Here is a 25,001-nt window from a genome sequence, read left to right on the forward strand (position 1 = left end):
GCAGGTCTCTCCTCTTCGCCGAGTGCTCCTCCAAATGTCATGTGACATGCATCATCGCCAACGCGCGTTTCAAAACACTGTCCACTTCCATTTAAGGCACGTTCACGCTAACGACAAACATACCGACGGCAAACCGGCCTCCAGTGCCGTAGAACGTCTGGCGTGCAACAGGTGTCCAAAGTAGACGGCAGTTCGGCCGGCTCACTGCCTGCCGCACGATCAACGGGACAATCAACGACCGCGAAGCTGCGCGCCACCGGCGATAAAAAGAGTGGCTGCAGCTTCTGTTCCAAGCAAAATAATTTCCGCTAGATAAAGCGATGCATAAATTGCAGGCACAAGTTGGTATCAGCTAGCGCAAAACAGGGGTAATTGGAGATCACAGGGAGGGAGGCCTTCGTCCTACAGTGGACATAAATATAGGCTGATGATGAAACTGTACATTTTTATGAAAAACGATTTCCACTGTCTAACGTTAAACATGAACGAGAGCTCCGATACTTGTCGAGCTCAGCTGCAGTGCACGGCTACCTAAGGCAGACAACCAGCTCGGCCGTGCTTACATCGCAGCCGACAGTGCCGCTAATATCAGCGTACATATTTTTTTCATTGTGTACAATTATTGCGAAGAGTGACAACAATGGTAAGAAAATATTGCGGCTTGTGAACGTCGGCGATTCATTCTGAAGCGCTGTCCACTTTAGCTTTGAAGTGAACCGGAGACGGCCTAGCAACGATATCGGCGCCATTGGGCGATCAGCGGCGGTGAGGCTGCTGCACAAATGGGTCCCAGTCCCATCCTCTCTACGGCAAGGAAATATCGCCCTTTGTGAGCAAAACCACCATCGAACGGCGGCCTGCGAATGGCAAATGGCGTGTGGCGAGTTACCGTGCTGGTAATGTGGACGGGTTATGTACCCGCTATTGCTGCCGTGCCGGCCCTTGTTCATGCAAAGCGTTCCGCTATGGACCCTGTGTTGCGCGCACGTCTAGAAAGGCCAACACTGTCGGACTCTGTTCGCACAGTTAATCAGACCGCTAAGCACGACTGTGTTGGAACATGACCAATTTGGCACTTGCGTTGTGGGCTGTAATTACTGATTCGCAAGGGCGCACAAGCGAGCAACACGATGAGGTAGAGCAGGGAGCGCGCGTAGCTGCTAGCAGACTAACCGGAAGTGGCAGGTTTTTGCTCGGCCAATCGACATCGTTGCCCCCGTTGACATCACCAGATGCACCCTGGTGACGTCACGACAACTGCTGGGGATACCGGAAAGTACAGTGTACTAGAAGAGTTGTAGTGCGCTGACACCGCGGCAGAGCTTGACGCACTTCATGTCGCCGCCGACAGTGGCGCGGTTCGCAGCGTCACCTGAAACTTTCCTACGCGTCGCGGTAAAACAGCTATCGCGTGTTGCTGTTTTCACCGTATAAAAGTAAAATGCACGACGTGCAGCGCACGAAAGTTCTTTTGGTGCACCTTCGCAGTGTGCAGTGAAATAAATTACTATTGTTGCGGCTGATCTACAGTGGGTTGGCGATTTTTTTTTAGCCGGAGGCACGGATGCTTGCTATTCATGCTGTTCTGTTAAAGGCTTGATACGGCCGCCGCAGTCACGGTAGTAAGAGGCACTCGAGTTTTTTCTGCAGCTGATCGATAAAATGGTCAGTGTGGTTTCGCCACAACGACCGCGCATCTGCGTTTCCAGCACCACCGCGCCGAATTTAACCACCACTTCGAGTATTTTTTTTTCGCAGGTAAGGCGTGCAGCGCCTTAGACATTTTCACGTTGCCCCATCTATTCACGAAATTAAATATTTAGGTATCACTGCTGCACAATTTATACTGGTTAGCTGGTTATTTATGTATTACATCTTTCGTAACGTTAATGCGACATGAAATCGAAAGGATGAAAATACCAGGTACACCGGTGAGCAAAAGTATACAGACCACAGGGTCGCCGAAAAAACTCAATTTCTTCGTAATTAACATGCATAAAGTGGAATTGACCAGTACACGTTAAAGCTCGCAATGCCAAGATTGGACTGCAGTCCTCAATTTCAAGTTGCATTCGCAGGCAGTTGAAAAAAATCAGCTTCATCGCGCAATCCCTGGTCCGTATACTTTTGCTCACGGGTGTACATTTCTGCAATAATTAACAATGTTTATTTACAACGAAGTAAAGAATGATCCCGGAAGAGACGGGAGCAGCCGGTGAAAATTCCGAATAGCTACTGTCTAGTGCGCTTCGGCTTTTCTTCGCGGTTGCTGGGTCCCTTTCACACCATTTCCTTTTGTTCCTGGGCTTCGGTGTCGTCTTCGTCACGTACTGTGGTAAATTCGGAAGAATCGTGGGAACAGCGTTTTCTGATAGCAGTGGCAATTGTCACGAGGAATTCACACCTCTTTGCATTCTATATTTATAAGGTGCACAGGTCCCTAATTATGAATCGCGGTTCGAAGTGTAAATCACAGACTCGCAAGATTCCTCCAGTGTCTTATCTGCGCGGTTGAGGTTCCTCTCCCATTCCTTTCGCCGTTCTTCATCACGTGGAACGCTGAGCAAAGACGCCTTTGGTGCATCTTTCACACGACTGTCGGCAGATCTGCACTCGGGTTCAAAGCAGTATTTTCGACGTCTGCTAGCCATTCTCTCACTAAGAGTGCACATTGAGTAAAGCGTCAAGCAGAGAGCAAGCAGAGAGGATACTGCTGAAAACGCCGGCGGGACTTGCAGTCGAGAGCCGACAACGTCGACATTAAGTGGTTAGTTTTCAGAAAGGAAAGGTTGGCACTATCTTCTGCAGCCCTTGAGGGAGAACGGTCAATGTCGCGATCCAACAGAACGTACTCCATACCAAGCGAGGGAAGTTTTCAGGAGAAACTGGTGGCAGCGCCTCTGGCGGGCGCCGGAGCAGGCGACACTGAGTGCGACGCGGCGCAGGGATATGGCAGTGAGCACACTGCCCCTATTCTAGTACACTGTACCGGAAAGGCTCGGAGAGGAGCACGGCATTGTTTTTGATTTCGTGGCGCGGGCGCGTAGTGCTGCAGCTTTTGGCATTGTTGATCGTGATGGTATTCCGAACTCAATGCGGGTGTTTACTTGAAATCTTTAAAAAATATCTGAGGTGGTTTAGGGGCCCTTTAAGCCTCAACCACGAGGAACAACTTTCCAACTGATTTTTAGCATCGGAGCTGGCCAATGTCATTGATGCCAATGTCAGTGATGCCCAAGTCTGCCCATGCCATATCACAGCGCCAATGCCCAAATTGGCTAGCAAGTCATGAAAGCCAGCCGATGGCGCTGCCGAAAATTCATCGGAAACTTGTTTCTTGTGGTTGGGCATTTAAGTTACTTCCGTACCAATGTGTGCATGGTTTTGTTTTGTATCGACCAGCTTCTTATGCTGGGGTCATTTTACCATGCTAGCCAAGTCCTTGCATGGAAGACACTTTTTTGCCTGACCTTGCAGTTGGTGGGCTTGTCAAAGCCATTTATGTGCTTTAGACTTAAAGGGGGGGGCCCTGAACCACTTTTTATCGAAGTGGAGAAAGGCATTTCAAGTGAAAATAGGCTATTTCAGAAATACTTTGCCTCAAAAAGTACTTCAATGCGTTCAGCAGAAGTAGAGTTATTGGCAATCAAACACTGCCTCCGCTGTGCTCCCGTTCCTTCTTCAATGCCTTGCACTGCTAAGGCTACGGCGGAGCGGGGCATGGCCACAACACTCTGCCTTCTAAATGTCACCATGGCGTGCAGTTAAAATTGTATGTTAGATGTTAACGTAGATGCCATGACTTCCGATTTTGGTGCCTACAACGTGTCAAATGCGGTCGTCCGCAGTGCACTTAGCCAGTGGACTCGTGGCGGCCAGGGTATCTACGCTAAATAGCCGACCGCAGCTGCCAATAGCAGCCGCACATGGGAATCCACTTTATTACAAAATAAAGCGACCAGAAAAGAGTGAGGAACATGGCTTCTGTTGAAAAGATAGCGTTTGAGAGAAAGGTGACTTTGCGCTCCACTTGCAAGCTCCATGCACCGCGTACGAGAGCAAAACTTGGCTGAGGTGTTCACAGCAGTGTATGCTACCCGCAGACTATGTTATTTCACCAAGCCTGAGGGGTGGTTCAGGGTGGTTCAGGGTTCCTTTACAAGGATTGGCACTTTTGGAAAACATCTCATCATTCAACACACTGGAGGCATTGCAACTCTCAGGGAGACTCTGAAATTGCACACATACTAAAGTACCTACGTGGTCTGCAATGCAGTCAGTGTCACCTGTTCCACTAACCCACTTATTAGTAAGATGATGGCACCCTTTCTCAACATAAACTTTCCTCTGAATACACAATAAAAATGGCACAAATGCTAATAAAATAAAACAAAGGCTTTTTAAATGAACCACAATGCACTTAATAGCAGCAGTAGTGTATGCCCCCTTGTGATCACATGAGGGTCAAGAAGGGTTAGTTGTGGTGTTGGCATTCCAAAGTACTCTGTGACAGTCTTCTTTACTGAGCGCTGCTGCAGTATGGCCAACTGAATGTATGATTTGAGGTCACAGTTAAACCTTTCAACCTGCCCATTTGCTTGGGGGTGATATACAGCCGGAAAGCTGTGCCTGATTCCTCTGTCTTGAAGAAAGGACTCAAATTCTCGGGGTGTAAACTGTGGTCCGTGATCCAAGACGAGTTCAAATGGGTAGCCTTCCCGTGCAAATATTGACAATAGGAAATCAAGTACTGTACGGGAGAACACATCACTACAGAAAGCAACTTCCAGCCATTTTAGAAGTAATGAACTACAGATTTAACAAAACGACAGTCAGCAAATGGGCCAACAAGATGAATAGCTATCTTGCTCCACGGCCTGTCAGGAAGGGCCACTGGCTGTAGTGGAGTGGGATAGTTCTTAACACTCTTGTCTGCAGCTTGGCAGATTGCGCAGCTGTGGATTGCACTCTCAACCTGCTTGTCCAGACCTGGCCACCAGTACTTTTAGCGAAGATGTTGCTTTGTCTTCACGATTCCTGGGTGCGATTCATGGTCTAGCTGAACGAATGTAGCTGTGAGCTTGGCTGGGACTACAACACGTTCCGAGCGCATAAGCAGACCGTCTGCTACTGACAATTCCTCGCGCACCTCATAGTAATGATTTCGCTCAGCTGGCACTTTTTTTGGAACAGGCACTAAATGCAGATAATCTTTGTTCTTACTTTCTGCATTCGTAAAATTCAAAGCATGCTCACTGCTTTCACTGCCTGGATTGCAGCATTGTCTGATGATTCAATGCTTTCGTTTCTTGATTTCAATGTCATGCTTTAATTAATAGATTGGAGTGCTATTGTCATTGTTTGCTCCAATACATCTTTCTCTGCAGTAGTGTGGTGTGTGTGTTGTCAATTTGCTATGCTCCAATCTTATGCAGGAAGCAGATTCTGACCCAACTGGTGAAGCAGCTAATAACACTCATCAGACGTTAACATTCTATGAGCTGGACTTGGGCTTGAACCATGTTGTTCGTAAATACAGTGAACCTTTAGAAGAACATGGAAACTTCCTCATTGCAGGTGATTTTTGTTTTTCTACTCCTTCACTTGCTTATTTTTTTCTTTGAGCACACTTTTGCATTTTCTTTTTTGTCATTTCTAGCACTTGGGGTATACTAAATTCCCTAATTCTAAACTGATCTTGCCGTAAAAATGGGGGCTCTACGGATAATTCCAAATAATTAAGCATGCGTTGTATGAGTAAAATCTGGCTTTGGGACCTATAAGGTAGTTGGTGTGAAGCCATTATTGTTTGGCACAAAATGCAGGACACAATAGGGAAGATAAGAAGCTGTCCAGATGTCTTGCCAACCAACCCAAAGCATTACTCTTTTTTTTTTCTCTCCCATTTTTGAGTGCAGTTCCTGGAGGCAGTGATGGGCCCAGTGGTGTACTGATCTGTTCCGAGAACTACATCACATACAAGAATTTCGGAGATCAACCTGACATTCGTTGCCCGATCCCCAGGAGAAGGGTATGTCTTCACATTTGTTTCACGGCATTCTTCAGTGCGACTGTTTTGCAGTCGGGAAATATTTGATTATTTTTGTTCAGTAACCAGTTGCACATAAACAGTTAGGTTGTTGCTTAGACAAGCTACAATGCAGATTTAAGCAATTCAGCAGTAACTACTGCACAATGATCTGGTGAACAAGGTAGTTGTATGTTACAATACCACTCTTCCCTGCAGCACATGCATTGAGTTTTCAGTATTGCTGCTGATTTTTTCGAAATAAAACAAAGGAAGATGAGTGATTATAATTTTGAAAGCAACTATGACTGAAGATTAACAATGTGTAAAGGGCTGCTTTATTATTTTCTGTATTTGTAGTGCTAAATGTTTGAGAAAGTAGTGTAAAAGTAATAAATTATTTTTGTTAGGGGTTGGTGTGGGAATATTCAAAGCTTAGTATACGAAACGAATAGTCTTTCCTATTAGATTTGTATTGGATTCAAGAATTCACTATTCGAAGTTGTTGCATATTTGTTCTTTTTGAACATTATTACGGACATCCGTAGCAGACTACAAAGAGAACTACTGATAGAAGTGGAGACTCTTCCAAATCATTCTGCTGCAGGTATTGTTCCACAGAGGAACCAGTTCCTGAGCGACTGCTTGATGATCGCTTCTGTGCAATCACTTCCTGTCGTTAAAGGGCAACTCCGGTGATTTTTTGACCATGTCAAGGTAATAGAATATTTAGGTTCCCGAGACCCCCCTGTCATGTGTCTGATAGGAGAATTGTTCCGCAAATTCAAAAATAATTTTAAATAAGCAAGAAAGCGCGAAAACAAAACTGAAACCTGACCAAGCAGCTGAGCGAACCTCTACGTGTGATGTCATGGGTGTTCCCCCGGCAGAGAAGGTGCGCAACGCATGCCGGTCTTGACCGCGGGGCAAACGAAACTGGCGAAGAGCAGACGCTCATCTGATTGGTGACCGCGCCGGATCTTCGGGTGTCATTGTAAGCTGCACCACCTCTTTGGATCTGTTATACAGTGACGCCTATGATTCTGACGAATTCAATAGCCACAAATCACCGTTGACATTCGACCTGCCACCACAAGAGCCAACGTCTATGCGCAACATATCGCGCTGCAACATGAAGGCCAAACGTAGCCCTAACCACTGATTTTATCCGTGCTATTTGTTTTTTTAGCCGTTTTACCCCTTCTCAAGGAAGCGCTTGGCATACTCACTGTAAGATGTAGAGGACGACTTTCCACATTTGTATCCCGCAAGAACGCAGCTGACAGTCCAAAGCACCGATCCGGTACATTGTTTACATCGGCATGGTACAGCGACCACTCGTCGTTCGCTTTAGATATAATGCTAGCCACTCATCGGTGACAGCAGTTAATGTCAGAACATAGAGAAACGCGCCGATTTTGTGCATATAAGCACCGTTGCGTGTTGCATACAGCGACTGCTCGTCGTTTGCTTTAGATATAATGCTAGCCACTCATTGGTGACAGCAGTTAATGTCAGAACATAGAGAAACACGCTGATTTTGTGGATATAAGCACCGTTGCGCGTTGGCAACTGAGTTTCTCTCATATGAGCAACCACATACCTTCGAAAACAGCGAGCGGGAGGCCGTAGTATGGGAGCGTTGTTATGCTGCCTACTTATCATTCTTCGTATTCTCTTCATGCACACAATGTGCCCCATTAGTAGACACAGATGAGAACTATACACATATGATCGTTTATTTAGAGAACGCCTAGTTTTCGCGCGGAAATGCCGATGTGACACCGTTGGCAGTTGAACGAGGTGGTTGTTTATGCTACGGTACCGAAGGGGTCTGAGCTTGCTGCCCATTTAGGGCATATGAAGCAAACAGTACATTTTGGAAGCTAAATAATGAGTCAACACAACAGTTTTTACGTAAAAATAAAACCATGTACATAGTCGCATTTAATTTTAAAAAGCGCTGGCCAGTGCGACTGGCCGCCTTCGAGAACGGAAACGTACGGATGTGATAGCGCGTTGTTTCGTCGCTTCTAGCTTTTTACGTGTGCACTGACGAAATGAGGAATAGTTTATCCCAAATCTGCATAGTCAAAACTGAACTACAGAAGCAGTTTTCTTCATCCTAATGGCTTAATTAGCTTCAGGTCAGTCGCTCAGGTCCGTCAGCACTAGGTACACGATCTCGGCGACTGTGTTATAGGCTTAACCTCGGTTGAACACGATCTGCACCGGCTCAAACTGTGTGTGCGGATGGCAAGGGCTGAAGTTCGTGCAGCCAACGACACAACACCACTTACCACCCCCCATCACTTGCCCGTGTCCTCAGGGAACGCAGCTTCTCATGCCAAGTGCTAGCTCATGATCGTCTCGTCGACTCCTTTACGCTCTCGTAGTCGTCGCTGTCTGCGTGATCCCGGCATGCTCTGCGTTGGAACACTGACGTCATACACAATGTGGCCTGGAACTGAGGAGGAGTTAAGGTAGAGTGTTCGAGGCAGTGAATTAAATTAATTTGTATAAAATCTGTGCAACTCTCGAACCTGCTTCTTTGAGGACATGACAGAAGTGTGCAGAGGAACGTATCCAGCGAATTGCATCGACATTGTTGACATCGAAAAATTGCCGGAGTTGCCTTAAACGAGCATGTCTCACCTTTGGCAGCCTACGAGTTTGCTGTCACAATTTAGGCAATGCAGTTTATTGCCAATGTCATCATGTTTGAACAAGTAAATTAGCGCAATAAATAACACAGAGACAAGAAGGGAGACAAAGACAAACGCTACTCACAACTGTGTAATGGAAGGCAAGGATTCTACATATATATTGTCTTGTCACTCATGCGCGTACCGAAGAACGGGCACGTGTACATCAAAGGCGGTTGCGCAAGAAGTTGAATTCAGACGCAAGTAATGGGATAGACGGCTCACTTATACACCGATCTCTGTTCTTCATGATAAAGAAGGCCTCCAGTGCAAGTCTAGAAGAGGCGTTGCCGCTCCTGCCCAGAATGGTTGTCTCAGAAAATCGAGCGTCACACCTACACACGGTAAATTGGGCCACCATATGTGCTCCCTTATCCTCCTTTTTGTTTATTTTTCGCGCATGCTCACTCAAGCGGTTGTTCACAGAACGTTCTGTTTGGCCAATATACAAAGGGTGCAAGGGGATGGCTAGAGTCTTGACAACCCCTCTGTAGCTCTTAACAAAGGCCTTCTCATGCCTAGTGTGGCAGCCCCACCTGCTCTCATAGCAAACTCGAGAGCACAGCTTCGAATGCTTGTTGGCGCAGAAAAAAACAAGAGGTATACCATGATGGTTAGCAACCTTTTTAAGATTGTGTGACACTTTGTGCGCATAGGGTATAACCTCAGGCCTCAGCTTCGGTCGTTGGACCTATCCTCTTGCCTTTCGTACTCCGAGCTTTTTTTGGTAACTGGTTTCCCTTTGACGGTCGTCAACGCTATAGCCGAGTCTGCTGCGAAAAGTAAAGGGGCTGCCTCACTAGGCATCAGAAGCCCCTTTTAAGTGCTCCAGAGAGGTTGTCTATGCCATCCCCTTGCACCCTGTGGGCATTGGATATGTATCGGCCAAACCAAATGTTGCGTGAACCACCGCTTAAGGGAACATGCTCGAAAAATAAGCAAAAAGGAGAATAAGGGGGCACATATGGTGACCCATGTTACCGCATGTGGGTGTGACGATTGATTTTCCAAGACAACCATTCCTAATTAATTTTGACTGCCTGGGGTATCTTACGGTGCTCCTAAAGCAGGGTAACAAGTGTTTCTGCATTCCTCCCTCATCTGAATTTAGGCGTCGCCACTTGGTATGGCTCCACTGAGCCGCCATGATGGGTATGGCTGATAGTTGTAGACAAAGTTCACCTTGTATATTGTTTAAAGCTACAGTGTAAATGGGGCGCAAATGAGTACCTTCATGACAATGCAGTCCAAATTTTTGTTCCACAGGCAGTTATTTAAGCAAACTATCATTTCAGCACCGTGAAAATGTGCATCATCTGCGATAAAATGTTCGCTTTCGAAGAGTAATAAATTTCTGTAGCTGGTTCGATCTACAGAAGAGGCACACTCTTACGAAATCGCTACTTGCTGACTTAGGGGAACTCTGCGCACACAGCAACATCGCTACGGTGCTGTGCCGGTAAAACGGAGACGATTCTATTTTTGAAGCACAGTTCGTAAATGCTGTCACTTCAAAAAATAGCAATATGCCGGAATTACGATCGAGCAGGTCGCATGAACGTTTTTTGCCAACTAGCGCCCGTTTTGGAAGTGCGGCAGATGGGAGGGAGGGGCACTCGCAGTGACGTCACATTGCTTGTAAACAGGGAGAGGTCTACTATAGAGTTTTTAATGTGCCATTAGTTTTTGTGCAGCTACATTTTTGAGTTATGCCTTGCACAATCACAAAATGTAGTGATCTTTGTGTACTAAATCTTCACAAAAATTATCGTGCTGTGGGTTAATTAGCTCTTTCTAGACTGCAAAGTGCCAATATCTATCCAAGCAGAATGTACAGTTACTGGAACTATACAAAAAAAAATTGTGCCTCCATTCCACCCTGTGAAAGTGGACGTACAGAGTGGTCCATTTAAAGGGAACACCGGAGCGCGTGGCTGCTCAGTGCCACTGCCGGCCAGTGGCTGCAACAAGTATCGTGCAGTGAGCGCTGTGGACGGGGCTCTTTTGTCGTCTGCTACTGCACTTAAGATTGAAGAACCCCAAAAATTAATCCGGAGCCTTCCACTATGGCGTTCCTCATAACCCACTGTGCAGTTTCGGGACGTTAAATCCTGCAATTTAATTTAGTCCACATCTCTGCAACAGCTTCATTCTCTGATGATAAGGTGCAATAGGGCATAGAAAATTGTGCATCATTATGGCTTTAAACTTTTGCTGTTGTTGTCATTGAAACTTCGGTAATGTGTAAATTTCCTTTCCTCATTGAAAAGGTGGATTCTAGCAGTGTTAAAGGACTAATGTTTCCGTTGTTCTGCAGAATGACTTGGATGATCCAGAGCGGGGCATGATATTTGTTTGCAGTGCAAACCACAAAACAAAGGTATGTATCTATCACTGTTTGTGAAAGTGCTGGAAAGGTAATATAATAGTGTCAAAGGGATGCTAAAGTTAGACATTACATCAGGCTTAATGGATAGATTACAGTAAAACCTTGTTCAGTCGGATAATTCGAACTCGTCCTCTGGTCCTGGCAGGCATGTGCATTACTTAATGCAATCAAACTTGTTAATTCGGACGTATTTGGCCAGACATCGGTTAATTCGGACAACTCTCTGAGCTCGGCAAACCCGAAGCACCTCAATTCTGCAGTGCAAAAGTGCAAAAATGGCGCCAGCGTCCAACTGAAATAAAGCGGCAGCGTCCGCATTGCTGTAGTCATCAGCAGAAATTATACAGGAATGAACACTTCGTCTCTAATTGGGCCTTGAAAGCCTTTTACAGCCACGCTTAACACCGCATCCTCCGTGTGCCTTCATAACTGTCGAGTCGCCATCCATGATCGCGTCGATAGCGACCGTGGTTTCATCAGCAGTTGTCGCAGCAAATGGTAGCTTCATTTAGACTCGGTGTGTGTGTTGGCCACGTGCCTTCAGAACCACGAGGTCGCAGTCTGTGATCACGTCTAGAGTGCAGTCCACGTGTAACGATACCACATATAACGATATATCGGTTATAACGATGAGTCGACCTAAGAGTGTCAACTTATGCATTAGGGCTATGAGAAAAAAAGCACATATATAACAATATATTATTCACCGCACATCGGATTCACCGCACATCAGTTGCCTGTTCCTAAGATGGGGCGAAAGTTTGCCTACGCGAGTTTGTATTTGCCGCCATTACCGCGCAGCGCATCCCGCCTGCGCACCGACTGCGAACGAAAGCCACGGAGAGCATCGCAAGTTGGCACAGCGTGCACAAGATGGCGCCAGATGCTTCGCGTCCACGGCGGTCGCGTGAGCGTTCAGAGGAGAGGGGGGAAGAAATTGATAAGCGAGCGGCGCCTGCGCTATGGCGCTGAGCCGTGCTCCCTCAAGGGCTGCAGAAGATAGCGCCAACCTTTCCTTTCTAAAATGAACCACTTAGTAGCCTGCGCGGCCTACGCTGCCTTTACAATCTCCCGCTCTCAGCAAGCGCAGAAATTTGCCGCGGAAGGAGCGGGAGGTGCGCCGACAAAGCGCCAAGCCGTGTCTTTCGAGACGAAGCTGCAAATTTAGCAAGACTCGAAGAAGTACGAGCTCGCGCAGTCGATGATATCGACAATTATGAAAACCGGGAGCACCACGATCATGAAGGCTAGAAGCAGTGGCCATGCCGATCAACGGCAAAAGCGGGCTTTGTGCGCCAGGACGAAACCCTCATGGGTGAAACTAACACGGTGGAAGCCGCTGACATTACCTAACTCTGGGAGCACGTCGCTACTGACAATGAAATAAGTGGTGCTTCTATGGAGGAGTTTCTAAGTGCAGGTAGTGCTGCCTCGTTCTGTGAAGAGATCTCCGCCGGGGCGATCGTTGTCCCGACAGACGGCGGCGTTGTGCGACAGAGGTGACGACAGCAGTGGCAGTGACGACATTGACAATGGCCCGTCATTGACACCGACCCCGATGTTCAAGTGCCGATGTTCAACCAAAGTGCAATGTCGTCAATCGAGTCGATCATTGATTTCACGCACGCTAAATTATAGCCACCAGTGTTCGCGCAGCAGCTGGACGCGATGCACACGGCGGTTGTGAATCCAAGACTTCTGCAAAAGCAAGCGCAGATTTCTATTTCTGCGCGCCTAACGATTGAGACGCTATTTAGAGGTATAAATAAACATTTTGTTTTTCCCAGCCTACTTTCTGCAACGTCAATTTTTTACCGCAAGTGGCAAATTTGGTTTCGGGACTTCAAAAATACAGTGTAGACCGCTTATAATGTAAGTCGCCGGAGTCGCGAATATCCGCACTATAAGCGGTACCGCACTATAACCAAAGCAACAATTTTCAATGCTCGTACATATGCAAAACATGTGCACCGAGCCGCCACGCATATGCGACAGTCGAGGAATGCGGCTAGAACGTTTGCATTCAATGTACAGGTGAATCTCGTTAATTCGAACCAAATCACGCGGCGGCACCTCCGACTGGCATTGCTCCGGCACCGCCATAGAGTAAAAGCTTAGGAGAGACCCCTCAATGTCGTGCGAACGAAACAAAAAGGAAAAAAAAACGCCGCGGAAATTTCACCCTCTCTCAAATGGCAAGGTCGTCGATTCTGTGTTGCGCCGGAACATGCGTCTACGTGCCGACGTCTCAGCCACGCTACCGTAGCCACGTGTAGAAAATGGCAGTGAACCCTTCTTTCTCCTTTATGCATCCTTGCACGCTGCGGCTACGGTGCAGAGGGAAGCAGTGGCGCTGTCCCAGGCCAGCCAACGAAACTGCCCACGCCGGCAAACGCCCGCTTCCCGATAACGGCAGAAAACGAAACTTCGTCGAGCTGGCGCCGGGCCGGCTGGGGCGGCGGGCGCGCATGGTGACAGTCGAAAGTGAGGGAGCTACGAGGGAGGGCGAGGGGAGCCACCGAAGTGGCGGAGTTGCTGAGGCGAAATCCGCTTCCCTGCCGCCCTCCTCCCTCGCATTCCACGGTTTCCGCGTGCGCCCTTCGCCGTGACGTGCCGGTGCCGCCCGCTCCCTGAAGTTTCGTGGCACTCGCTCGCTATGCGCGCTGTGATATTTCACGACTCGCACTCAAGATTCTGGTTTTCAGCCTCACTGGCTGTTCGTTCGCACCACGTGCCCTTCTCCTCCACTTCGTCTCTCTTTCTTCCTCGAGCACACCTTGGGGCGTCCGTTTGAGGGAAGCGTTCGCCGTCTCCGCTGACTTCCGTACTCCCAGGCAGCCGCACTGTAACCGGTATTTCGTTTCCCGCAACTGCACTACAAGCGATACGTGTATACATGGAGTGCTATGGGAAAATTAATGGGACTCTGAAAAGACCGCACTATATCCGGTCCTGCACTATAAGCGGTTACGTTATAAGTGGTCTATACTGTATATCCGTTTTTTTTTTTTTTTTAACGGCAGACCAGATATAGCGATGATCGGTTATAATGATCGGAATTTTCATTCTTCTTGATACTGTTATAAGTGGACTCCACTGTATAGTGGCTGTGGTTTCGTCCTCAGCGGTTACAGCAAACAGTGCAAAGCTGTCGAGGAGGAAGAGCACCGGCTACATCGCGATAGACGGACGATGTGTAGGCGACCAGCTCGCTGACGAAAAAATTTGTGAGGATGTGAGTGTGGTAGTGAAAAGCGTGTCTCAGATGAAGACGCGTGCCATAGCCGCACTGCGAAGGACTCTCAAGGCCTTCTCCACTGCGAGCGCTAATCAGCTACGAGATGACGAGAATTGCAGCTTCCATACTGCTTTTGTGCAAAGTAGAAACAGGATTTGCTGATTCATTCATTAAATAAATGCATGTTGACCTAGTAAGCATTTGTTTGTTTTCTTAATACCCTTGATAATTCGACATTCAATTAATTCAGACATTTTTTTCGGTCCCATGAAATCAGAATTAATGAGGTTTTGCTGTACAGTGGAATCTCGATGATACGATCCCGGCTAATACGAATTTCCGGATGATACGAATTTTTCTGGGGTCCCGGCCGAGCCCCATTACTTTGCAACATGCTAGAGAACGGTTGTTACGAATCGATTTTCGACCCGCGTCGGTTGATACGAATAAACGCCGCCCCACCGACGGCCGCGAAAGAGAACAGCGCGCAGTCACGCGCTTTCTCCTTTTCTCTTTTAGTGCGGAGGCGCGGACGCGGCGCCGGACAGCGCGGAGGCCACGACTGGGCGCGAAGAGTTTGACACGGTGGTGCTTTTCTTGCTTTTGCGCTTTTCCCCACGCGGGCGTGGGGAAGTGCGGTCTATCGCTTCAACAGAAACTGAGCGGTGTAAGCACAGCACATACAAAGGTCAGAGCTGCGTGGAGATCGCTTTAAAGATACGGTGCGCGCGACAACCCCGACAGCCGGCACAGGCGCAAAGTACAAGAACGCATTTGTTGGCAGAGTAGAAGCCGCCCCCCCCCCCCCTCCTGTGCTGCCTTCTCGCTTTGCTCCTTTCGCGTGGGAGATTGCGTCGCCAGTTACCCTTGCGCCCGGTTGCAAGATACGCATTTGGTGCCCCACAGCACAGCGTCGCCCCCTCCCCTCCCTCCCTTTCTCCCATACCCCGCCGGCCTTTCGCGCGACGGAAGCAGGGCCGGGCTCGACTGGCGCGCCCGGCCGTGACGGAAGTCGCGTTTGCTCTCCGCTGTGCGTTCGCTCTCCGTGCGGGAAGGCGAAAAAAGGCACGCTTTCACTCGCACATACGGCGCCCAGCGACGATCTTATTGCCCTTGGACTCATGCTCCACGTCTCAAGCTCCTCCCCCGCATCGCCCTCGTTGATTTCCATCGCCCTCGTTGATCTCCTCTCCCGTCGGTGGGCGCACCTCGTTGAGAAGCGTGCTCGCTACCACCCTTGTCGGCGAGATTTTCCAGTGGAAGCCGCATTATAACCGGTATTTCGTCTCACGCGGCTGCACTGTAAGCGGTATGTGTATACATGGAGTTCTATGGGAGGGTAAACGGGAGTCGGAAAAGGCCGCGTTGTAGCCAGTTCTGCACTATAAACAGTTACGTTATAAGTAATCTATACTGTAAATGCTTTTTACGTGCATGTGCCTGAGTGAGTTCACCTCTGACTCTTTAATTTAGCTCGTTTTTATTGTGTTTCGATGATACGTATTTCGGCTAATACGAATATTTTTCGGGACCCCGTGAGATTCGTATCATCGAGATTCCACTGTACTCTTCTTGCATTCACTTAGTGTTTGTTCTCTGCAAGCATGTTAGCAATAGAGAAAGAGTTGCAATTAAAACGTATTTTTCATACCACATAAACACAAATATAGGTTGACCCATGACCTTGGAAGTGGAAAAAACGAAAATTCTTAACTGAAAATTGTCATGATACAGCGTAGACCGCTTATAATGCAAGTCGCCGGAGTCGCAAATATCCGCACTATAAGCAGTACCGCACTGTAACCAAAGCAACAATTTTCAAGGCCCGCACATATGCAAAACATGCTGCGCCGAGCCACCACGCATATGCGACAGTCGAGGAATGCGGCTAGAACGTTTGCATTCAATTTACAGTCGGATATCGTTAATTCGAACCCAATCACGCGGTGGTGCTTCCGACCGGCATTGCTCCGGCACCGCCATAGAGTAAAAGCTTAGGGGAGACACCTCAATGTTGCGCGCAAACTAAACAAAAAAAAGAGAGAAAGAAAATGCGGCGGAAATTTCACCCTCTCTCAAATGGCAAGGTCGCTGATTCTGCGTTGCGCCAGAATATGCATGTACGTGCCGACGTCTCAGCCACACTACCGTAGCCACATGTAGAAAATGGCAGTGAACCCTTCTTTCTCCTTTATGTTTCCCCTACTTTCTAGTCACGTGTTGACCTTGCACGCTGCGGCTACGGCGCAGAGGGAAGCAGCGGCGCTGTCCCAGGCCAGCCAACGAAACTGCCCACGCCGGCAAACGCCCACTTCCCGATAACGGCAGAAAACGAAACTTCGGGAAGCTGGCGCCGGGCCGGCTGCACAGCGGCAGGCGCGCACGGTGACAGTCGCAAGTGAGGGAGCTACGAGGGAGGGCGAGGGGAGCCACTGAAGCGTCAGAGTTGCCGAGGCGAAATCCGCTTCCTTGCCGCCCTCCTCCCTCACATTCCACGGTCTCCACACGCGCCCTTTGCCGTGATGTGCCGGCGGCACCCGCTCCCTTAAGTTTCGTTTACTGCCGTTATCGTGAAGCGTGCGTTGGCCGGCGTTGGCAGTATCGTGGCGCTCGCTCGCTATGCGCGCCGTGATATTTCATGACTCGCACTCAAGATTCTGGTTTCAGCCTCACTGGCTGTTCGTTCGCACCACGTGCCCTTCTCCTCCACTTCGTCTCTCTTTCTTCCTCCGAGCCCTCCTTGGGGCGCCCGTTTGAGGGGAGCGTTCGCCGTCTCCGCTGACTTCCGTACTCCCAGGCAGCCGCACTGTAACCGGTATTTCGTTTCCCGCAACTGCACTACAAGCGATACGTGTATACATGGAGTGCTATGGGAAAATTAACGGGAGTCTGAAAAGACCGCATTGTATCCGGTCCTGCACTATAAGCGGTTACGTTATAAGTGGTCTATACTGTACTTATTTTTATATGTGCATTACTCGTCTGTTATCCAAGCTTCAGTCTGTGTGTCCATTCTTGTTTGAAAGGAATACAAACGAACAGCACAAGTCTCATTCATCGTAGTCATCTCCACTGTCATTGGATCAGGACTTCTCCTTGCTCTCTGCTTCCCACAGAGCATTTTCTACAGTTTCGTTATAGGCATTGCTGATAGAGCAATTTTGTGAAACACCAAACTGACACTGAGGAGCCTCGTCGTTGACTTCAGCAAACTCCAGAAATTTCATTTTGAAAGCAGCTGAAAATTGGCGGTGCGTTCTGCTACTCATCTTAAGCAACATGCACCATAGAAAACGAAAGCCACACTGGCCACATAACACAGAAATAGGGATGGGAACCAACAACGCAACAAAACTTCGTTACGTGATTGGATGTGGATATGGCTGTGGCCATGCCGCTATGCAGTTCGCAAACGTGCACGCCACAGGTTGCCATATGACGACTCATAAATGTGCTAAAGATGGCTATATAAATGAAAGGGCAACTTTTTTTTTTTTTTCTCTCCGGAAAATCTTCATACATTTCGGTTTCTATGGTACATTTCATTTGCCTTTAAATGTTAAAGTGTATATCATTTTACCTTTAATGCTGCTGTTTCTCATGCTCGTTAATTTTGTCACTGTTCTTGTTGCATGGCACACATAAGAATGTGACTGTAATCACAGTAATGGCAGCCTTAGTTATCGTGGTTAATTTCTTGATGTTGCAAGATAGCATTATGCTTTCTTGTTCTCAGTATTGACCTTTACGTGCCACGCTATTGTCTCGAAGTCTGACCAAAAATTGAAAAATTGTGTTGAAGACCCACTTGCCAACATGTTTTACCTCCTCAGAAAGAATACATTCACTTTTACTTGCGCTGTCTCATAAATTGTGTGCTGCCATCTACCAAAAGCACGACTAAGCACTGAAGCAAAACTACGCTGGTCCATGGCATTGCTAGAAAATGCAAAGTACCGCTGATGAGCTGACCAGAAATGCTTGATGAACTCAGCTTGTCCAAGGCACAGAAGGGGTTAAAGGAGATACATAGCTTTCTTTGGCTGTTTCTTATGTTTATGTGAGGGTCTGACTTGCACCGCCGATACAAAGATGTCAATGCAAAGGGCACACGTTCTCGCACAACTGAGTTGTGGAACGCGGGAGCTTTGTGGGTGTAAAGGCTTAGATGTTGTGGTGGAGTGCTCTGAAAGGGCAGCCCTCTTCTCCTGCTGCCCCCTCCCCCTGTGGCAGCTGTGAGAGAGGGCTTCGGTGCTGGGACATTCTGGAATGCTAACTATCAATTTAGTTTGACTTGCTAGTAACTTTGCCTTTTGTGTCTGAGTATAGAACTAAAAAAAATTACCCTTCAAAAATATTTTTCCCCATCTTAGCCATACTGTGTACATGTGTGAGATAAGCAAAGAAAGAAAAGGGAAGGTGGAAAGGAGGATAACGAAATAAGAGTCGAACCATCACTACTGTATAACTATGCACTTATCATAGCTAAAAAGGCCTTTGATTTAATGAGCAGTGCCTTTTATAACCTTGCTGAACTGCATGTTTGCTTCAATCTTGAGAGAACAGCATGTTATATTTTGTTTAAAAAAAAAAAAACCTAATCGTCGCATTTACAAGAACTTGGACAGTATGCAGTGCTTATGTACTATACTCACAAAATGAAATGTGACAGGGAAACTTTAATGTAAAACACATCATATGTTGTGGGGTCTCATACGGGCTCTTGGGGCTATCCGGTTGCGGTGAGTCGGACTTCCTTGATTTGTCGCAGCACCCATGTGAATGTTCTATTGGTAGTAATTCGGCTAGCGTTCACTAGTGTATGAAAGGCGCAATAAATGCCCCTTTGCTTGTTTGCACCACTGTGTTGTTGTTCCTTTGTCCCAAGAGCCCATGTGAGACCCCACATCTCGCGTTCGTGCGTGTTGGTCATCGATCCCAAGCCAAAGAGGAAGCGCCTTTGACCTTTTTCTCCCAAGTCACCCCGCCATTCGGTGGCGTTAGCATCGCGACACTCGCGCCATCTCCACAATGTTTAAATACTCAAGAATGCCATGTCATGTCTCTAAAGGTGATCTGTGTGCGAGCCAAAATTAGGCTGATGTCACACAAACTTGAGATTGGAAATGAAAGTATGCACATTAGTTAGTCCTAAATTGGCAGGTTTCATTCCGCGAGTACAGTACATGAATGCCTTTAGCTTGGCTTTGCACGAGGCATATGAATGTGAGTGTAATTCATTTGTGTATTGCGGGCCTGGTAATACCTTGGAATTGCTTTAAAATTGCTGCTGTTTTCAATTCCTGTCAAATGGCACTGTTAATAAAAGTATGTGGGGAACCTTTCTGCAGCGCACTGAAATAAGTGACTTTTCTGCGTCATTTATGAAAAGCAGTCATATGGCCTCATGGGCCAATTTGTATGAAGTATGAGGGACAGATGGCTTTAGCATGCATTTTGTCTTCAAGGCCATTATGCTTTTTGACTAGCAGTGTTGTTGTTGCAAGGTGTTAATACATTCATCATGTCTTTGTCTTATTTTCGAGAAAAGGAAAGAATTTACTACGCTTATTTTTTTTTGCAGTCCATGTTTTTCTTCCTGGCGCAAACAGAGCAAGGGGATATCTTCAAGATTACATTGGAAACAGACGAAGACATGGTGTGTAGCTATTTTAGATAGGTACATACCTTTATGTCAGCTAGTGTTGTTTGACTCTCGTATTGTTTGTGTCTGCTTTTTAGGTCACTGAAATCAAGCTAAAATACTTTGATACAATTCCTGTGGCAGCCAGCATGTGTGTGCTGAAAACTGGATTCCTATTTGTTGCTGCCGAATTTGGAAACCAGTGAGCACTTGTTTTATTTTTATTGGTTAATCAGTCTTAATGGCACTTTTAATAGCTAGCCTGGTAGTAGTGTTCACAATTTTTCATGCAAGTCTGCTGATAAATGCATTTTGATACGAACTGTTCTTTGCAGTTGCCTCTACCAAATTGCAAGACTCGGGGAGGAGGATGAAGAACCAGAGTTCAGCAGTGCTATTCCTCTTGAGGAAGGAGACACATTTTTTTTTGCTCCTCGTGCTTTACGCAACTTGCTACCTGTTGAAGAGTTGGACTCCTTATCCCCAGCCATGGGCTGCACTATTGCTGACCTTGCTAATGAGGACACGCCTCAGTTGTATGTAGCCTGTGGCCGAGGACCTCGTTCCTGTGTGCGTGTACTCCGCCATGGTCTTGAGGTGAGCGCCAGCATATGTCGTTTTCTAATTACACTTGCTAACATATGGCGCTATGACTGCTTTGCAAATGTCAAAAATGTTGTTTGGTGCTTTCGGCATTGCGAAAGTGAATCAAGCTAGTCCAGCTGCGCATTTCCGTTTTGTCAACAGCACAGGCACACGAGAGCTGTGCCGCCTTTGCCCGAAGCTTGTGTGCATGTGTGAGTTGTGAGAGAGAAATTTGGGACTGCGCTTAGGTGCTATGGTGGAGTATACACTTGGCTTCGTTCGTCCCTAGCTAATGGCAATGCGCACTATGTGAGAACCGGTGCTTAACTTCCATTCAAATGGTATCACAGCGGCCAATACAAAGTTTATAACGAGGAAGCATACAAAACACCAAATTCACAGTAACAATATCTCAATATTCATTGGTCTGCAGCCTCTAAAGTGGCATCTACCTAAGCCCCCATCACCACGCCTTACAGCGGGTCGCTGCACTCTCCTTGGCAGGAATCTGCCATGTCAGGCCTGGTGGTCAAAGCATAGGTTAAAAAAGAACTACTGCAGAAATGCAAGGGCGAAATGATACAATAAAGCAGATAAAAGAGAAGGGGGGGGGGGGGGGGGGGGCATTTTAACACGCATTCAAATGACTGACTTCCCAATTATGAGGTCTGTACTGTGACCACTATGCCACAAAAGATGGAGGAAGACCTTATTCTGGAGTATTTATCGGCGGTCACGTAGTGCAGCTTGGCCAGGGACAAACAGGTGAAAGCGTGTCTTCGTTCGTGGTACCTAGGTGCAGTCCCCACATTTTTCTCTCAACTCACGCATGTGTCAACAAAACATGACGTACCTCTGTCATATCTATGCCGTTGACAAAACGGAAACACGCCATCCATCCACCTGCTGAAGAAAGCATTCTTTGTGTTAGCAGCCCTAAGTGGCAGTGTTTGTGGACTGAAACTAAAATAGTAGAAAAGATGCAGATGGGGTGTCTTGCACTTGCACTCCATGCTTACTATTGCCATAGTTGTGCAGATTGCCAATGATTGGCATGTTGGGGCTAACTTTTAATTGAGCATGTTAGTCAGAAAACATAATTGCAAGTCTTACTTGTTACGTCTTAGGTTGATGTCTAAAGAACTAGATACTATTGCCTCTTCAGAGCTCTAAGATAGCACGGTGATGCATATACTTTGTGTGTTTCAGGTCTCGGAAATGGCCGTGTCCGAACTTCCTGGTAATCCCAATGCAGTGTGGACTGTTAAAAAGAAAGCAGACGGTAATACTTCAACTAGTCTTGTGCTTGTTGTTCACGGTGACACTATTCTTTGGCAGCTGCATTCCTATTAGTGCTTTAGGAATTTTTATTGACCCTTTTCGTACCTCAGGAAATAACAAAACACAGACTAGATTTTCCTGATATTTCCAGAAACGTGGCCGCATGATGACAGTACTTGTCAGAGGTAGAGAAAGGGTTAACCTGAAGTTTGGCTTTGTCGTTTTAAGGCTCTACAGTAAACCTTGTTTTAACAAAATTGTTCAAAATTTTTGAACATCCCATGCAACCACGGATATCCGTTGGATGTCCTATGGATATCCATTTCCGATATAACGGACATCCAGTGGAGGTCCGCGAATCTCCTAGCAGACATTCATTGGACGTCCGATGGATATCCAGAGAACAAATTTGTACATCCGATGGATGTACAAATTTGTTCGAAATCCGAAATGGGATCCTGTGGTAGACATATTTCGGGTGGTATATGTGTGTCGTGTACCGGGGTATCTACTCGATTGTAACGCGCACTCATTTTTCGTGACAAAAAAAAAATGTCCTTTACAGTATCGCGCACTTCATGCTTTCATACAGAAATACAACTTTCTCTCATTTGGAAACACAAGGATTTACTCCTGATGCACTAAAGTTGCGATAAAAGAAAAGTTGCAATTTCGCCTGAAAGGCGAAGCATCGATTGCAACAGCAAATTAGTAGACCGCTATACGAACTAAGGATAGCAGTTTTATCGGCTGTGTAAACTTGCAAATATTCGCTTACTAAATAAATTAACAAGCACAGTGTCACGCGTGCACAAGCAAACATGAACACATCTCACTCGTTGACCGTGGAAACTCTGTCAAAATGCTGGAGTGACGCTGCGCGGCGAGCTAATTGACCTTCGTGCTAACATGCCTCTCGCTTCAACGCTACCTATAAGCGGCGAAGACACAGCGCGCGGCGGACTTTCTCCGTCGCAGATCGCGTTTAAGATAGGGCCAAGGCGATCGTATCGCCGAAGTGGATTGTCGCAGAATACGTCCTGCTTCGGTACACTGAAACCCTTCTGTGTTGCTTTGCTGGCGAAAATCCTCTCCTGTTTGCACCAGTCCTGCACGTAATTTTCGGATTCTCCGAACGCGCGTGATGTGGCCCGATTTCTGTCCGTCTCCGCACACATGATTACTTTCCCTTTAAATGCGGCATCATTATGAACTCAGCACTTCATGCTGATAGAGCAGACACAGAAAACGGGAAGACAGACGGTAGGCTAATGCCTAAGCACGTGTACTGCAGAACATGGAGGAAGCTACGGCAGCTAGGCTAGAGTGTAGCTAGGCTCGAAGTGTGTGCGAGGCGGCCATTTTGAAATCCCGTCCGAACGAAGACACTGACTTCGTCCCACCTTCTTTGTCGTCCTTAGTCTCGTTTTGCACTAATTAAACAAGATTACTTAATACAGACATAAACAACAGTCTACACAGAATAATGTAAGATATCAAACATGCCAGAAACAGAACGCATTTTCAAAGATAATAAAAACATAAAATGTGACACACCTGCAAACTCATTGGGATGGAACGTTTTAACACTGAAACTACTGGCATTTCTGCTAGTTCGAGGAATTTATGTATTGTTTACCAATAAAAATATTAGGGTTACAAGGAGCATGTTTTTCACTCAGTAGCTCATAAAGAATAACATTTTAAGTGCATGACACTTTGAACTGCAACTTTTTAGTGCTTTGGCTACAAGAACGGTATATCTAGGCAGCTATTGCACATATCCATAATCAGATGCAGAAATTTCCACCACGAATGAATTTTTATAACAGTATAGCCAGCACTTGCACTTAGCGACCGCAGAATAGTGAATGATTTTGACTTCTTTAAACATAAATACGTTCAATTTAATGCTATAAGGATCTTTAGTACCCGCCTGAGCTAGTGAGTGGCCGAGTCCGAGGTTCGTGTTTGCGTCATGCTACAATCATCGGCATTAAATTCTGATGTTGCCTCTGTACAATGGAAAAAATCCCAAGGCACACAAACATTCGTACGGATAGGATGACAACACATGTTAACACCTATGTGTGGCGTACATGCACTGCTGCACCATTCTGGTTGGTGGCACGAGATCCAAAGATTCGACATCCGAAGTCTTTCGCGTGTATGGCTTTCCCCTCACTTTAGCGCTTGTTGGCACCTGTGAACAAAACACGTTCAGATACTCCAATGGATCAAATAGAGATAGATGTAGCTGTCATACCTCAATAGCTGAGCAGGTGACTTCGGGCAGGCTGTGAAGATAGCAAATGAACCGGCACTGCACCAGCGCTTCGCCGCCATTGAAATGATGGGACGATGGCTGTAACTTGGATTGGATTGGATCGCTGCAGGACACTGTCGTCGAACAGCATGCATTTTCAAGGCTTTCTAACACATTAATAGCTTTGTTGAAACGTTTTAGTATACGAAATTAGGCAGTGAAATAAATTGCAGTCCACTTATAACGATGAGTCGACTTAAGAGTATCAACTTATGCATTAGGTCTATGAGAAAAAAAAACATAACGATATGTTGTTCACCGCATATCGGATATTACGAACGAAATATTGCTTCTGGGCGGCGTTTTTATGCGGAATAATCGGGAAATTTGCTCTCCTAAGTTGCCCTTAATCAAGACGGAGCGAAAAGTTTTGCCTACGCGAGTTCGTGTCTGCCGCCATTACCGAGCAGCGCGTCCCGCCCACGCGCCGATTGCGAAAGCCATGGAGAGCATCGCAAGTTGGCACAGTGTGCACAAGATGGCGCCAGCTGTTCGCGTCACCGGCGATCTAGCGAGCGTCCATAGAAGAGAAGAAGAAAAAAAAATAAAGTGACAAGCGAGCGGCTTCTGCGCTCCCTTTACTCTCTCTCACCGAGCGCGGAAATGCGCCACGGAAGCAGCTGGAGGCGCACCGACAAAGCGCAAAGCTGTGTCGTTTACGACGAAGCTGCAAATTTTACAAGATTCGATAAAGTACGAGCTCGCGCAGTCGATGATACAGACGATTATAAAAACCGGTAGCTCCACGATCATGAAGGCTAGAAGCAGTGGCCATGCCGATCAATGGAAAAGGCGGGCTTTGTGC

General features: G+C 47.0%; 1 protein-coding gene across 1 annotated transcript in view; it reads left to right on the forward strand.

Moving 5' to 3' along the window:
- The window catches only part of LOC119431754 (splicing factor 3B subunit 3), an 82,495-nt gene that overhangs the window by 11,692 nt on the left and 45,802 nt on the right, over nt 1–25,001 (forward strand). Inside the window, exons 5-11 of the mRNA XM_037699225.2 lie at nt 5,436–5,577; nt 5,919–6,031; nt 11,051–11,113; nt 19,945–20,019; nt 20,103–20,206; nt 20,340–20,601; nt 21,799–21,871. Coding sequence (XP_037555153.1) covers nt 5,436–5,577; nt 5,919–6,031; nt 11,051–11,113; nt 19,945–20,019; nt 20,103–20,206; nt 20,340–20,601; nt 21,799–21,871 — 832 coding nt within the window. The remainder of the gene's footprint in view (nt 1–5,435; nt 5,578–5,918; nt 6,032–11,050; nt 11,114–19,944; nt 20,020–20,102; nt 20,207–20,339; nt 20,602–21,798; nt 21,872–25,001) is intronic.

The sequence above is a fragment of the Dermacentor silvarum genome, chromosome 1 (assembly GCF_013339745.2).
Source record: "Dermacentor silvarum isolate Dsil-2018 chromosome 1, BIME_Dsil_1.4, whole genome shotgun sequence".
In the NCBI taxonomy this organism is placed as follows: domain Eukaryota; kingdom Metazoa; phylum Arthropoda; class Arachnida; order Ixodida; family Ixodidae; genus Dermacentor; species Dermacentor silvarum.